The following is a 17,971-nucleotide window of genomic DNA, read 5'->3' as shown; positions in this document are numbered from 1 at the left end:
TGCAAATACTCTGAACCTCCTCCAAACTTGCTAATAAATCAGAAACAGAAAGTAAGGCTGAAGGGCAGTGATGAGGGTGGGGCACATCAATGTATGTGAGCCCTCAGGGGATTCTTAAGCAGGAAAGTTTGAGAACCACTGATCTAGGGGAATGAGGAGATTGGAAATATAGGCCTATAGAAAATTCCTCTCTTACAGTTTCAAGCTGACAGGCTCATTACCAGGTCGCTGGAGCAACAACTGCACAGTACTATTGGATAATGAAACATTGTGAAATTAAGAGGCATGAATATTAACTGATCACAATATTCTAGATCGCTAAATTTATATTGGGCAAAATGGAATTTTACTTTTAGCCTTATGGCAAGGAGAAGCATGATTTGATAAGGTTTTATATTTCATAAGTGGAAGCCATGCCTTTTTTAAAAGCATCACTCCTTTGGAGTTTAGACAAATTACTAGAAAAGTAGAATTATTCCTAAAGACATTTATCACAGAAATCATTAAGTAACATACTCAGCAGTGCCCTGAAACAGTTGGTTTTCAAATGATTTTCCTACTTTAGAATATTTGCCAATGACATCTAATTCACAAAGCACAGCACTAGGCACCTAATGGCTATTAAATAAGCATTAAGAATTAATTTGTTAAAGTCTTATTTGTCAGTTGTATGTCACAAAGCTAGTTAATTAAAAATACATTCATATTCTATACTCTTTAATGAAGTTCTGCCTAAGAGCCGGAACTTTCTGTATTTGAAGAATTAAACTCATGTTACGTTTTGCATTTTATTGATATGTGCTAAGGATTAGATGTATTCAGTTAAGCTTCTTCCTGACCAAATGACATACCCTGTCGACTCTGATGTCAGTCTGAGAAAATCCTATATAGTGTACTACATCTCCGGATTACCTTATCTAAGTATTACATGGACATTTCAGATGATATGTCTTGGCATGTGGTCATTTTTCATTAACTTATTAGGGATTGTTAAAGCATCTTTCCCCCTTTTTGACACCTCACTATAATTGGATGTAAAATTGCCTGTAAGACTGAATGGCTGATATTCATGTAGTAAGCTGATGGAGCTTCATTGGTGTCCCACAGATACTGTGCCCAGATGGTGTCTTAGACAAATGGGCTCTGTTGTGATCTGATGTCGGCTATGGACAAGTAACATCTAGTCTCTGGAATTTATTTTCTTCGAGTGGGCAAAGAGGGGATTTGTTACATCATCTTTCAGATGTTGAACATTTCATAATTCTAAGATTTCGAGGGAGCTGAAAGGAAAATCCAAACCATAAAGCACTGCCAAGATATAATACATGACTGAATATTTTCTATGTATTTGTTGAAAGCATGAATTAAGCAGAATAATCAGCATAAGGTAGACTCTAAACTCCTTTGGAGATGATGGGAAATAATATTAAGTATTCATAATTTTAGAGTTTAAATTAATGTGTTTTGGAAGTTATTTTGGAAACATGTATTTGAACTTAATATCTTTTTCTCAGTTTTCACACTGAATTATTTATTCTTAACTCCAATGTGTATGATATTCTAGAAAAGCGAATAATTTTAATATTTTAAGTATAGGTGTGCTGCACAGATCATGCACATTCTTCCTAGAAGAGAAATATCTTTTAAAGGACAGCTCTCTGTACTTAATACTCTTCCACACTCACTTATTTCGTTACATTTTGTTCACCTAAAATTATAGCTATAAAGCTATTTTGGGCATGCTTTTTCCAAAACCTTATAAGAATCAACAGGAACATAATTTTAAGCTGCAGAAGTGCAAAGTAAGCAACAAATCCTAGCTACTGTAAATAAAAGGCCAGAATTCTAACTTTTTAAAGAGCATATAATTTCTAGCAATGGGGGAGGAGGGCATGGGGACAAAAAGTAGAATTTTATTGGATATTTCCTCATACTTCTACATTTTTCTCTGACTTTTGTTTCTTCTCAGAGATGGAATTTTGTGAAACGCCTCATACTCTATGCTCTGGATACCAGACAGACATGCACAGTGTTTCTCGGCATGGCTACCAGCTAGAGATGGGATCTGATGTGGATACGGAGACAGAAGGTGCAGCCTCACCTGATCATGCATTGAGAATGTGGATAAGGGGAATGAAATCAGAGCATAGTTCCTGTTTGTCCAGCCGGGCCAACTCTGCATTATCCTTGACTGACACTGACCATGAAAGGAAGTCTGATGGGGAAAATGGTAATAAAACTATCTTTTCTATTTACTTAAGTAAAACAGAGAGACAATATACTCTTTAGCCTTTGCTTTGGCATCCTTCCCTGAATCTACTCATCTTTCATTTAAAATGCAGGATGAAAATACAAATTATCAGGATATCCTTGAACAAGGCATATACTGGCAAATAGACATTTATTTATAATGGTAGACAAAATATTTTTCATTTCTCATGAACCAAGGGAAATAATCCCAGGTAGTCAGCAATAATATGTACATCTTATTTATTACTCACCTTTTATTTTCATCCTTATTTTCCAGTGAAATCCTAATGGCCTTCATTATAGAAAGTACTCATTTCACGCATTTTGGCTTTACATCAATGTATGAACAAAGAGATGAATAATTGTATGGCAAGAATGCATTATATGTGCTTTCTATTTTGATTCAGTTTGACCTGTGCAGTGTACAGATTCAAATTAACCACTTTAGTCTGTGAGGATTTTTAAAAAACAAACCATGAGCTAATATCGATTTGCCAGACAATAGGTACTAACAACAGTGCCATTATGTTATAATTATACATTATTTTCCTGCAACTTTTGGAAAAGGAAAAGTTTTGTCTCTTTGATTTGTTGGGGAAAGGTTAATTTATTTTATATCTGCTCTTCTGTCCATACTAGCGAACACAACCTTTTCATAAAAAGCACATTAATGCTTACTAAACACGTGAATGCAGGCTCTCTATCATTCTGTTTGTCTAAATTTCATAGGTCCCCAACACTGTGACCACAGGCCTAGTCTGTCAGCAATGGCTGATTAGTATTTTTTCATGTGGTAGAGAGTTAGCCAACTGCTCTATACCTACAGCTTTTTCTATTCCATCCTCTCCGGCATCCCTCAGCCCAAAGGAGAAACTGAACACAAGGATATATCAAATTGAGTAGTTGCCTACTAATTATAATATCACTTCCTAAATTGTAATTCATAAAACTTCATAATATCAAAAAGTATCCTTTGGGTCTTTTTTCTTTACATTATTTTCAAGAATGTACAATGTGTTGCTGGCTTTGTTAAAAAATGTAGGAGATAAAGTATGGAAATGAGAAGGGAATATATGTATATATGTTGTATATATATGTATATATGTATGTATAAACATACATATGCATATTCTTGTATGTGAAAGATCATTAGGATGGAAGTTAGGAGAATTTGGCATTTGACCACTAGAATGTTCTGGGCTTCAACTATCAATCAGGAAAAACAGTGACCAAAATTACATGAAATTCACTGGTAAGAGATCTGCATTTCCAGAACATATTATCTCTCTCCTTTGTTTTAAAGATTTATTTTATTTATTTATTTATTTATTTATTTTATTTGAAAGAGTTATAGAGAGAGGTAGAGACAGAGAGCAATGTCTTCCATCCGCTGGTTCAATCCCCAGATGACCACAACCATCGGAGCTATGCTGATCTGAAGCCAGGAGCCAGGAACTTCTTCCCGGTCTCCCATGCGGGTACAGGGGCCCAAGCACTTGGGCCATCTTATACTGCTTTCCCAGGCCATAGCAGAGAGCTGGATCGGAAGAGGAGCAGCCGGGATTTAGAACCGGCACCCATATGGGATGCCAGCACTTCAGGCCAGGGCTTTAACCCACTATAGCACAGCACCGGCCCCATCTCTCTCTCTTTTTTTTAAAAAGATTTATTTATTTACTTTGAAAGTCAGAGTTACATAGAGAGAGAAGGAGAGGCGAAGAGAGAGAGAGAGAGAGGGAGAGAGGGAGAGAGGTCTTCCATTTGCTGGTTCACTCCTCAATTGGCCACAATGGCCAGAGCTGCGCTGATCCAAAGCCAGGGCTTCCTCCAGGTCCTCCCATGTGGGTGTAGGGGCCCAAGGGCTTGAGCCATCTTCTGCTGCTTCCCCAAGCCATAGCAGAGAGCTGGATCAGAAGTGGAGCAGCTGGGTCTCGAACCAGTGCCCATATGTGATGCTGGCACTGCAGGTGGTGGCTTTACCCACTATGCCACAGCATTGCTCCTATTATCTCTTGATATTGGAATGTAGAGCAAATTCACTGGGTGGAAACATCAAAGTAAGTCCCCACACACACTGGGTTCTGCCAGTATTTTATCCTTACAACACCTTTGGAATGAGTTTTCTTTTGGGGTGATGAAAATATTCTAGATAACTCTAGATAGTAGTTAATGGATGCACAACTCTGAAAATAAAGATAGTCATGAAACAGTATGCTTTAAAAGGATGAATATTATTATATATGAGTAATATTTCAATAAAGCTGTTAATGTTAAAATTTGAGGAATCCAAGATTCTTTAGACAAGGACTAATTAGGAAAATGTTGCTTTTACAGGTTTTAAATTCTCTCCTGTTTGCTGTGACATGGAACCTCAAGCTGGATCTACTCAAGGCAAGTGTTTCCAAATATTTGGCTACAAATTATTTTTATCTTACCACAAAGTAGAATCAATCCACAAAGTAGAATCCCACCGTTCTGACAACCAACACGTGGGCCTGGTCAATGAACCTGTCAGAGATCACTTACTCCACTGGCTTATTATTTTATTGCTTTCCTCAAGAAAACTTCTTTGTGAATATTGGTGAAAAATAGGTAAAGGGGGAACTGGGACAAGACAATGGGAAATGCAATGGGAAAACACTGATTTGCCATGGAGACAGACTTGGAAATCAAGTTGAGTTGGGTTTGGCTTCCTGACTTCCTTGATAGCTACCTTTCTTTTCATTGCATGGCTCTAACAATTAATTCAGTGTAGTTCACATAGTATCATAAGTTTCCCATGCCACCTAGCATATGGTCTTGGTCTTTTCCTGCAGGTGCTCCTGACTTGGCCTTAGAATCGCATTTTATCCATGTCATGAATTATCAGTAATGCCATCAAATGAAAAAATTTCATTCTTTTTATAAACCTGCATTTAGACTGCGTGGTTCCTCAGTGATGGAGAGTGATTTTAAAGATGCTTACAATTCTCTCTATTCTAGAAGAACACTGTATGACTTAGGTTTCCTAATTATATTTCCAAAATTATGTCTGTAAGGAATTGTTCCTTTAATTTCATTAATTGATCAAACCTGTCAGAATATTTGCTTTTTTTTTCTCATTCCATCATCTCTATTTGGTTACTTTTAATTGAATTTAGGTTTCTGACAAGTTATAACCCAAGCAGAATGATAATAAATAACTCTGAAATTCAGCCCTGAAACACTTGGACTGAAAGTATTGACATATAATGGAGAGCATCAGGTAACACAAGGAGATTTGGATTTCTAGGGCATCACAGGGATAGCATTCATCAGCACACTAATGCATTATGTTTCTCTTCCTTCCCATTTGTCTTAAGTAGTTCTGTGTCATCCACAAGTATTGGTGCTTAATTATCTGTTAGAAAAATGCAAATTCACTCAAATTAACCTCTTCCTGGGATCTTTGACCAGTTGACACCTGGGTAACACTTTGAAAACAAGCAACACAGTTTATTCATTCTACTGCTTCATGTTTTACCTTACTAAGAACATTACCATTCTTCACAGGCTAATGCTAGACTTATATATTTTCTGTTCTCAAGATAATTTGTTATTGAACACTAGACTGGAAGCTGCCTGGGGACGGGGCCTGGATTATTATTAAATTGTTATAGCTTCAATACTTAGCCACAGGATCTGGAGGATAATAAGCAGTAAATAAACGAGAACTACATTGCTCTGTGGGGAAAATTAAATGGAGAGGTAATATATTTTGAGGGATCTTCTCTGATCTTGTGAGATTTTGATAAGGATAGAAATGCTACCAGGGTCAGACCTTTGATCATCTAGCACACGTCTCTGACAAGAGATCCATGGGCATATCTTAGGAGGACTTGACAGTTCTATTTGTATATTAACCTCAGTGATTAGGGTATCCATCAATAATTACATTTGTCTTTACATTGGTCTAAAGGACAAAACTGTATCAACAACTAATATTGAAAAACCAATTTTCAAGAAAGTATTTTTCACATATGGCCTGAATGAAAACGTTGAATTATAAAACATGAAAATGAAAGTGTTTACCAAGAAGCTAAATGAAGAGAAATAGGAAGAGAAAAAGAATTTGTAACCTTTAACTAATAAAGTATAAATGGCAAATAAATTATTCATAAAGTCTTGATGATAGTGATATTTTTGTTCAGGCAATATTTATTGACCACCTACTCTTTGCCAAACTCTGCATTAGATACTGAGGATATATGAAAGGTGAATAATACACAATAACCAACCTCGAAGTTTTTTTTTTACCGTTTCAAATAAGAATTATTTTATTCAGATTTATGGGACTAGTGATAACTTTTCATTGAAAAGCCAATTTAATTCCTTAGTAAATTTTTTTGTTGTTTTTAAGAGGAATGTCTTTTTTTAACTTTTATTTAATAAATATAAATTTCCAAAGTGCAACTTTTGTATTATAGCAGATTTTCCCCCCATAACCTCCCTCCCACCCGCAACTATCTCTTCTCCCACTCCCTCTCCCATCCCATTCTTTATCAAGATTCATTTTCAATTATCTTTATATACAGAAGATCTATTTAGTTTATACTAAGTAAATATTTCAACAGTTTGCACCCACACAGAAACACAAAGTATAAAGTACTGTTTGAGTACTAGTTGAAGTTTCTTTTTTAAAGATTTTATTTATTTATTTGAGAGGTAGAGTTACAAACAGTGATAGGGAAAGACGGAGAGAGAAGTCTTCCATCCATTGGTTCACTCCCCAAATAGCCACAACAGCCAGAGCTGCACCTATCCAAAACCAGAAGCCAGGAGCTTCTTCCAGGTCTCCCACGTGGGTGCAAGGGCCCAAGCACTTGGTCCATCTTCTACTCTTTCCCAGGCCACAGCAGAGAGCTGGATTGCAAGAGCAGCAGCTGGGACTAGAACCGGCACCCATATGGGATGCCGGCGCTGCAGGCGGAAGATTAACCTACTGTGCCACAACGCCAGCCCCAACTCGAAGTTTATAGTCTAGTAGGAGAGATTGATGCACTGCTAATTAAGCTGGCTTATTACAGGCAAAAGAAACCAAACTTAGCATAAACAAAAAACCCAAATTTATTAAAAGGAGATAAGAAAGTTTCATGGGACACAGGACAAGAATTGTAGACCCCACAATGAAACTAAAGCAAACAAAAATTGCCAAGACTTCGTGTTTTGCTTCTGAACACATTTCCTGCAGCCCTGTCCCTGAAGATTGACTATTCTCCAAATCACCACCCACAAGACAGGTGTAAAACTCTATAGAGCTCCCCAGTTTATATTTGTTCTGTGCAGGAAAGAAGCTGATATGAACAAGATGTTTTAGTACTATTACTAAAGTCTAAGCAAACAGAATAATTTTCCCACCTTGAGTTAGATGTCTACCAATGGTACCATCAGCTACCATCAAGGGGTAAGATCAGTAATACACATGTTGCTTTCTGGAAGCCTACTCTTTTGATTATTTTTTAAAAAAAGATTTATTTATTTAAAAGGCAGAGTTACAGAAGGTAGTGAAGAACATCATGATAGAAAATGTGTAGTTTTCTCTGAGAGCACATGGGATGTCAAACCATTTGTTAAAGTAAAAATGATTATATTGAGTTGGAAGCATACCAGGGGATTCCAATTCAATCCCATCGAGGTGGCATGTACCAATGCCATCTCACTGTTCCAGGTGATCAGTTTCAGTTCACAGTTGGTCATGGTGAAGGGACTGGGAGTCAAAGGGAGCACATAGACAAGTCTAGTACCTGCTAACGCTAACTGATGGAGTAAATAAAGGGGAGAGTGATCCAACATGGGAAGTGAGAATCTCAGCAGACTCATAGAATTGCAGATGTCCTAAATAGCACTCTGGCCTCAGAATCAGCCATAAAGGCATTCGGAGCTGGCTGAAAAGCTCATGAGAGTATTTCAGGCATGGAAAGCCAAGACACTCTGGCAAAAGATCTCTGCGAGTGAGATCCCAGTGGAAAGAACAGGCCATCAAAGAAGGAGGTACCTTTCTCTGAAGGGAGGAGAGAACCTCCACTTTGACCATGAGCTTGTCTAAACAAGATAAGAGTCGGAGAACTCAGAGGGCTTCCATAGCCTTGGAAACTCATGACTGGAGCATAGGGAGATTACTGATGCCATAGACAGGAGTGTCAATTGGTAAAGTCAACAACAGGAGTCACTGTGCACTTACTCCTCATGTAGGATCTCTATCCTTAATGTGCAGTACATTGAGATTTAATGCTATAACGAGTACTCAAACAATATATTTCACTTTGTGTTTCTATGGGGGTGCAAACTGTTGAAATCCTTACTTAATGCATACTAAACTGATCCTCTGTAAAAAAAAAAAAAAGAAATTATCAATTCCCAACTTGACTCTCACTGGGATTAAACATGACAATAGGTCTGCTCTGATTTCATCATCATTTTAAAAAATCATCTATTATTTTTCACTTTATGTTTCTGTGTGGGAGCAAACTGTTGAAATCCATACTTAATGTATACTAAGCTGATCTTCTGTATATTAAGATAATCGAAAATGAATCTTGATGTGAATGGAAGGGGAGAGGGAGTGGGAAAGGGGAGGGTTGTGGGTGGGAGGGACGGTATGGGGGGAAAGCCATTGTAATCCATAAGTCGTACTTTGGAAATTTATACGCATTAAATAAAAGTTAAAAAAAAATAAAATTAAAAAAAAATGATTATATTAATGCAATCAAAATAAACAATGTTTTCTGTACAGTGATTGGTTAAGAACAGCAATGGTATAAGATAGACCCAAGTTTGTGCCCTAGTTTTGCCATTTACCTGCTATGTGTCCTTGGACAAGTAGCTGAAGCTCTACAATTCAGTTGGTTTTTCTGTCAAATGGAAATATTACCTACTTCAAAGTTTTGGGGGCTCTTTTTGGTGAGGACTAGATGAGAAAATATATACTAATATAGCAATTCATGGTGTATCTCTGTCATACTAAAATGCTCAATAAATGTATTTGCACATATTGTGGGGTAGATTCTATAGAGTGAAGTCTGTGTCATCAAGGATTAGGCAGGCATGCATTGTGGCTACTGAAACTTCAGGTGCCCTGGGGAGCTCCCTAGCCTGGAAGAGCTCTGTCTACTTTCTGTTCAATATTTAAGAATAATTCAATTTGTCTCATTTCTAGTAATATACCATTTCAATAGTGACATTTCTTGTTCTGCTAAGCATAGAGGATTTTGAAGATGTTCACTGAAGCCCTTCAGACCTGGCTTGAACTATTATATTTCCTATGGTCATTGTAGTAGCAGTTTAAAGTGGTTCTAGGATTGCTTTTTTTAAATTTATATAAAGGAAACAATTTTTATGTATATCATATATACAGTTCTAAGAGCACAATGATACTTCCCACCCTATCCTCCCACCCTCCTTCCTCCTTCCTTTCTTATTTTTTTAAAATTTTTACAATGACATCCTTTCAATTTACTTTATAATCAGAAGCTTAACCCTCCACTAAATAAAGCACTCAACGAGTAGTAAGAATAACCACTGTTCCTGAAGAGTACAGACTAGGGATATAAACAGGGATTTCAACTATTCAAAAAGCCCTGTTGAATTCCATGATTGTGGGGTAGCTGAGCTCCCTATGTGGTACTCAGAAAGTTTACAGGTGAGGAACTATCTGGTACAATCCCAAAACAGCCAAAAAAAAAAAAAAAACCCTCTAGCACTGCTGTTCATTGCTTCTGTACTACATACCACAGAACTCTGGTAATACAGCATGTTCTACTAAATACCATTCCACCATAGCGATGCATATCCCATTCTCACACCCTAACTTGCTTCAAGGGAACAGATGGCATTGTGAAAAAAAGAACTGGCCTGACACCTGGGTTTCTTGAATGACGAGTGATAGTTATACCCAAGTGAGGAGTTATTCCTTCTGATATTTGGCCATGTGGAACCATTCATGTACATTGAATGGAGGGAATTTGTTTGTTTTACATTTCTATCCTTTGCCTTTTTGTTTTCCCCTGGTAGTGTAAGTTATGCAGGGCACTTCCATAGCAGTAACAGTTCCTCAGGAACCATCTGAATGTGGAAGGAAGTGTGTAAAACAATGCAATGGCTTAGTAATAGCTTTGGCAGGAGCCTTCCCATATAATGACATCCTAATGGCTCTGCTGGCCCCATTAGGCATGTATGAGACAGTGCAGTTGACTTTGTTACAGCTCCTTTGGAGATGTTACACCATCAGAGGAACTATGTAAGTCACTGAGATTATGTTATGTGTGCCTGAGATACTTCTGTGGTGACTGTGATACTATTATAATTGAAAACCATTTTGATGATATTCAACTTCAAACCATTATCAAGATAGATATAACAAGTTACTGTTTTTCAGCAGGTAGTTTCCTTTTGTAAAAACCATTTATTTAGGGGGATTTCTTTTTAAAGATTTATGTATTTATTTGAAAGGCAGAGTTACAGAGAGAGTGAGAGGCAGAGAAAGAGATCTTCCATTTACTGGTTCACTCCTCAAATGGCTGCAATGATCAGGGCCAAGATGGTTCAAAGCCAGGACCCTGGAGCCTCTTCTGGGTCTCCCATATTGGTGCACTTGGGCCATTTTCCGTTGCTTTCCCAGGTGCATTAGCAGGGAACTGGATTGGAAGTGGAGCAGCTGGGTCTCAAACCAGCGCCCAAATGGGATGCTGGCACTGCAGGCAGCAGCTTTACCTGCTATGCCACAGCACCGATCCAAAGTACTTTTTAAATAGTATTTGATATTAAAGTAATGTGAGCTGATGGTATAAAAATTAAGACAGTAAAAACAGATTTAAAGTGAAAAAGTGAATCATCGTACTCTCTATTCACCCTTCAAGTGCCACTCTCAAGAGATAGTGTTAATAACATGTTATACATCATTCCCAAAATTGCCTGTGCATGTTCAAATAGGATCACATACTACAGAAAGTCCAATAGCTTTTTTCAGTTTGTGTTATATGTCAGATATTCTCCCATATATGTAGTATATCTCTGCTTCATTCATTTTAATGTATGAATAATATTCTGTTTATGTATGCACCATTTTATTTTTAACCAGTCCCCTATTGATGGAATCTAGATTTCCAGTGTTTTGATACTAACAACAGTGCCACACTTAATGTCCCTGTACAGATCCTTTTACATAGCTGTTGGATAACTATTTAGAAGTGAAAATGATGAGCAAAGGATATTTGCATTTGACATTCTTAAGAGATACTACCTAATTTCCCCCTTACAAAAAACTACCGGTTTATCTTCTTGCTAATGATACATGGAGATTGCCTGTTTTCCCATATCCTTATCAACACTGGAAATGATGAGAAAGATTTCTAGGATGGGAAGAGGGCACTGTTGCATGGCAGCAGGTTAAACCATCACTTAGAACTCTGGCATCCTACACTGGAGTGCAGGTTTGAGTCCTGACTGTTCTGCTTCTGATATACCTTTCCGCTAATGTGCCTGGGAAAGTAGTAGATGATAACCCAAGTACCAGGTAGGAGAGGTAGGATACCAGGATGGAGATCCTAGCTTCTGGCTTCAGCTTAACCCAATTCTGGCTGTTGTAAGCATGTGGGAGGTGAATCCGCACATGGAAGATCTCTGCTTCTGTGTCTCTATGTGTGTGTGTTTGTGTGGTATGTGTGTGTGTGTCTGTGTATCTACATCTCTCCCTGTCATTAGTTCGGCCTTTCAAATGAATAAATCTTCCTTTTATTAAAGGAATACAAACTTAATGCATTTCATATATACACATTTAGGAACATAGTGATTCTTCCCAGCCTACTTCCCTCCCGCCCATACTCCCACCCTTCCTCCTCCTCCCTCTCCCATTCCCATTCTTATTTTTTACAAAGATCTATTTTCAGTTAACTTCATACTCATAAGATTAACCCTACACAAATGAATAAATCTTTAAAAAATATTTCTAGGGTTAGACATTTGGTACGGTGATTAAGATGCCACTTGAGATATCCATATCCTGTACTAGGGTGCCTAGATTTCAGTCTGGCTCTGGTCTATATTCCAGCTTCCTACTAATGTGTAACCTGGGAGGGAGCAAATGCTGGCTCAAGTACTTGGGTCTCTGCCACTCATATGGAACACCTGATTTACCTCCTGGCTTCTGCCTGGCCTAGCCCTAGCTGTTGTGAGCATTTGGGGAATGAACAAGCACATGGGAGATATCTGTCTCCTTCACTGCATTTCAAATAAATAAAAGAATAAATAAACTGTTAGAAAAGATTCCTAGTCAGTAGATAAAATATTTCTTTGTGACTGGATTTCGTTGTTTCTTACTGCGGTATAGTATTCTAAAGAGTACATATCCCATAATTTCTTTATCCAGTCTACCATTGATGGGCATTTAGGTTGGTTCCAGGTCTTGGCTATTGTGAATTGAGCTGCAATAAACTTTAGGGTGCAGACCGCTTTTTTGTTTGCCAATTTAAATTCCTTTGGGTAAATTCCAAGGAGTGGGATGGCTGGGTCGAACGGTAGGGTTATCGTCAGGTTTCTGAGGAATCTCCAGACTGACTTCCATAGTGGCTTGACCAGTTTGCATTCCCACCAACAGTGGGTTAGTGTCCCTTTTTCCCCACATCCTCACCAGCATCTGTTGTTGGTAGATTTCTGCATGTGAGCCATTCTAACCGGGGTGAGGTGAAACCTCATTGTGGTTTTGATTTGCATTTCCCTGATTGCTAATGACCTTGAACATTTTTTCATGTGCCTGTTGGCCATTTGGATTTCCTCTTTTGAAAAATGTCTATTGAGGTCCTTGGCCCATCTCTTGAGTGGGTTGTTGGTTTTGTTTTTGTGGAGTTTCTTGATCTCTTTGTAGATTCTGGTTATTAACCCTTTATCTGTTGCATAGTTTGCAAATATTTTTTCCCATTCTGTCGGTTGTCTCTTCACTCTCCTGACTGTTTCTTTTGCAGTACAGAAACTTCTCAATTTGATGCAATCCCAATAGTTGATTTTGGCTTTGACTGCCTGTGCCTCCCGGGTCTTTTCCAGAAATTCTTTGCCTGTGCCAATATCTTGAAGAGTTTCTCCAATGTTCTCTAGTAACTTGATGGTGTCAGGTCGTAGATTTAGGTCTTTAATCCATGTTGAGTGGATTTTTGTGTAAGGTGTAAGGTAGGGGTCTTGCTTCATGATTCTGCACGTGGAAATCCAATTTTCCCAGCACCATTTATTGAATAGACTGTCCTTGCTCCAGGAATTGGTTTTAGATCCTTGATCAAATATAAGTTGGCTGTAGATGTTTGGGTTGATTTCTGGTGTTTCAATTCTGTTCCATTGGTCTATCCATCTGTTTCTGTACCAGTACCATGCTGTTTTGATTACAACTGCCCTGTAGTATGTCCTGAAATCTGGTATTGTGATGCCTCCGGCTTTGTTTTTGTTGTACAAGATTGCTTTAGCTATTCAAGGTCTCTTGTGCCTCCATATAAATTTCAGCACCATTTTTTCCAGATCTGAGAAGAAGGTCTTCGGTATCTTGATTGGTATTGCATTGAATTTATAAATTGCTTTTGGGAGAATGGACATTTTGATGATATTGATTCTTCCAATCCATGAGCATGGAAGATTTTTCCATTTCTTGGTATCCTCTTCTATTTCTTTCTTTAAGGTTTTGTAATTTTCATCGTAGAGATCTTTAGCATCCTTGGTTAAGTTTATTCCAAGGTATTTGCTTGTTTTTGTAGCTATTGTGAATGGGATTGATCTTAGAAGTTCTTCCTCAGCCATGGCATTGTCTGTGTATACAAAGGCTGTTGATTTTTGTGCATTGATTTTATACCCTGCTACTTTGCCAAACTCTTCTATGAGTTCCCATAGTCTCTTAGTAGAGTTCTTTGGGTCCCCTAAATAAAGAATCATGTCACCTGCAAAGAGGGATAGTTTGAGTTTTTCCTTCCCAATTTGTATCCCTTTAATTTCTTTTTCTTGCCTAATAGCTCTGGCTAGAACCTCCAGAACTATATTGAATAGCAGTGGTGAGAGTGGACATCCCTGTCTGGTCCCAGATCTCAGTGGAAATGCTTCCAACTTTTCCCCATTCAATAGGATGTTGGCTGTGGGTTTTTCATAGATTGCTTTGATTGTATTGAGGAATGTTCCTTCCAAACCCAGTTTGCTTAGAGTTTTCATCATGAAAGGGTGTTGTATTTTATCAAATGCTTTCTCGGCATCTATTGAGATAATCATATGGTTTTTCTTCTGCAGTCTGTTAATGTGGTATATCACATTGATTGTCTTGTGCACATTAAACCATCCCTGCATACCAGGGATAAATCCCACTTGGTCTGGGTGGATGATCTTTCTCTGAAGGGAGGAGAGAACCTCCACTTTGACTATGACCTTGTCTAAACAAGATAAGAATCGGAGAACTCAGAGGGCTTCCATAGCCTTGGAAACTCATGACTGGAGCATAGGGAGATTACTGATGCCATAGACAGGAGTGTCAATTGGTAAAGTCAACAACAGGAGTCACTGTGCACTTACTCCTCATGTAGGATCTCTGTCCTTAATGTGCTGTGCATTGTGATTTAATGCTATAACGAGTACTCAAACAATATATTTCACTTTGTGTTTCTATGGGGGTGCAAACTGTTGAAATCCTTACTTAATGCATACTAAACTGATCCTCTGTAAAAAAAAAAAAAAAAAAAAAAAAAGAAAGAAATTATCAATTCCCAACTTGACTCTCACTGGGATTAAACATGACAATAGGTCTGCTCTGATTTCATCATCATTTAAAAAAAATTCATCTATTATTTTTCACTTTATGTTTCTGTGTGGGAGCAAACTGTTGAAATCCTTACTTAATGTATACTAAGCTGATCTTCTGTATATTAAGATAATCGAAAATGAATCTTGATGTGAATGGAAGGGGAGAGGGAGTGGGAAAGGGGAGGGTTGTGGGTGGGAGGGACGGTATGGGGGGAAAGCCATTGTAATCCATAAGTCGTACTTTGGAAATTTATATGCATTAAATAAAAGTTTAAAAAAAAAAAAAAAAAAAGAAAAACTGTTTAAGATCACTCTGAAGCGGAATTCACATGAAAATTATAATAAATTATCATCTATCACCTATAATATTGACCTAAAATGTTATAATATATTGGTCAAATATATATAAGAAAGTGGTTATAGAAGTACAAATAGATGTAGTCTCAAGGAAGAAATACTTGAAAATATCTTGAAAAAATATATCTACATTGACCAGCAATTTCACTTCTTGAATTTGTCCTACAGAAATTGAAGGAACTTGCAGTCATATGGATGAGGGTGTTCACTATAGCATTATTTGGAATAACAAAAAGTCATGGATAACAATAAAAATGTTTACAAATGGAAAATCACATGAATAATCTATGTTATGTTCATGCAGTGAAATACTCTGCAGCCTTAAAAGGAATGAGACATTCATGGTAGGAAGAAAAGTGAGATCTCATGAGGAACTGAACAGGGAATTTCAAGTCCATTAATATGCTTGTTTATTTGTGTATTTATTAAGAATATTTCTTAAACTAGCTTGTGGGGTACATGAGTGCTTATGGTGTTACTTTTTATATTCTTTGATGCTTATCTGAAATTTAAAAAATAAATTTAACATAAAATGTGACAATACTGTATGTAAGAACAGTCTTCAAGTTGGATTATTAGACAAAAACTACAGGATTTGAATCATTATGTATAGTAGTGGCATTTTTTTATGACCCAGTGTTAGAAAGAAATACATTTACATTATCACCTAGTTCACAATGAAAGATAATTACCTACCTTTGCTATGAACAGCATTCCTAAACATATTCTATTATATTTTGTCTTTGTATTATTGTGATAATTCACTAATTCATAGCTCACTAATAAGTCATTAACTCGTTTGAAGACAATTCAAGTATACTATATTTTTGTGTGAGTCCTATGGCTATATGCACACATGATCACATATGCATACCTTTCTCTGGAAGTATTCAAAATAAATGAATAATTCTGATTGCATTTGTGGATAGGGACTAGGTGGCTATGGGATAGGAGTACGAAAATCTTTTGTTCCCCATGTGTTCATCTGTCTCTTTTGAACTATGTTATCCTGTGCTATCACTTTGTTTTAGTTTAACTAAATTTTTAAAATAAGTAAAATGAAAATGACATCACTGAGGAATGAATCTAAGTCACTTGTTTCTCAACTACTTTTTAAAATAGCCAATAATGCTGTGTACAAAGCTCTTTCCAATGTTTTAAACTTTTTTATAATTTCCTTGAAAAATAAGATTATGATACTATCAAATATTCCCTGTAGGGCAAGCTGTTTTAGCTCTTAATTTGTTTCTTTAACATAGCTTGGTATGTGTGTGTGTGTGTGTTCTGTCTGAAAACAAAGTGGGAAACACACCTATTAGACTAGAAGTAATAGTTTTCTTTTTCATCACTGTTAAGCCACTTGCTCATTTTGATGATCCTCATAAAATTAGAGCCTCCTGTAGAGGGGATGTAGTCTTGTCTTTACTTGAAAATGCTACATTTAGGGTTCAAGTTTCTCTTACAGAGGAAGCAAAACATGGAAGTACTATTATCCACTGCATATGAAATTTTGTGTTTCAAAATTGTCTGCCAAAATTAGCAGTTGTAAGACAAAAAGGCAGCTGCACATTTTCAAACTTTCATGTAATATATACCATACTAGTTTCCTTTGACATCAAAAACATGTATTTGTCATTTAACAATTCAGCAGTGTATATGTAATTACAGTTCCATGAACAAATGGCTGTTATGCTAAATGATTGATTTTAAATAGCACTTTAAAATTTTTCTGTATTCACCTAAGTCCATGCTTTCAACATTTTGCTTTCAATTTCATGGTCACTATTTTCTAGAGATTTATGTTTAAATAGTTCTCACTTATTTTGATGTTTGTAAGTGCAAAGCTAGGTTTTCTAAAATAACATATCCTTTATTTTCATTGTTACTTGGCAAGTTTATGTTTGCTGAAATAATTAATCTGAAGCTAGAGCTTGCATGGCCTGCAAAGAAATTCGGTGTGATTGTTTAATCCCTTTTACCATGAGAAAATTGGCAACTTTTGTAAAATAATCCAAAAATTTCCCTTTCCTGGAGTGTTCTATAAATGTAGGTTATCAAGGCTAAACAGGGCCCAAGACAAAATGTCTAAATCGAAAGTGTTCCATTTCTTAAAGAAAATCTGAGTGTTTCACACTTTCTACATGCAGTTTCCAGAATGCTGTCTTCACTTAATTTTCCTTAGTCTCTCCTTCTCTATCTTATTTCATGTTCTTTTTTTTCCATTTTCCATGAAATTTTAATCTTTTTTAAAATTTTACTTAAGGTATACAAATTTCATGTATTTCCTATATACATATTCAGGGACATAGTGATGCTTCCTATACCATCCTCCCTCCCGCCCACTGTCCCACCCTTCTTCCTCATCTGACCTTTCCTATTCTCATTCTTAATTTTTACAAAGATCCATTTTCAATTTACGTTATACTCATAAGACTACCCCTACACTAAGTAAAGAGTTCAACAAATATTATGAAGAAAAAACACTGACCCTTTAATGTTGCCATGTCCCAGAGCCGAGTCTTAGTTCCAGAATCTTTACCATTTATTCTCTCTCAGTGACTTCACATGGTCTATTTGCATAGGTTTAATT

The 17,971-nt window shown here is 36.9% G+C and overlaps 1 protein-coding gene across 7 annotated transcripts in view; it reads left to right on the top strand.

Moving 5' to 3' along the window:
- Window positions 1–17,971, top strand: part of TENM1 (teneurin transmembrane protein 1) — an 867,710-nt gene that overhangs the window by 334,332 nt on the left and 515,407 nt on the right. For all 7 annotated transcript variants that reach the window (XM_051827786.2, XM_051827790.2, XM_051827788.2 and 4 more), the window contains 2 exons: window positions 1,970–2,230; window positions 4,585–4,641. In XM_051827786.2, the coding sequence (XP_051683746.1) occupies window positions 1,970–2,230; window positions 4,585–4,641 (318 nt within the window). The remainder of the gene's footprint in view (window positions 1–1,969; window positions 2,231–4,584; window positions 4,642–17,971) is intronic.

The sequence above is a fragment of the Oryctolagus cuniculus genome, chromosome X, assembly GCF_964237555.1.
Source record: "Oryctolagus cuniculus chromosome X, mOryCun1.1, whole genome shotgun sequence".
NCBI classification, from domain to species: domain Eukaryota; kingdom Metazoa; phylum Chordata; class Mammalia; order Lagomorpha; family Leporidae; genus Oryctolagus; species Oryctolagus cuniculus.
This window is presented reverse-complemented; position numbering and strand designations above follow the sequence as displayed.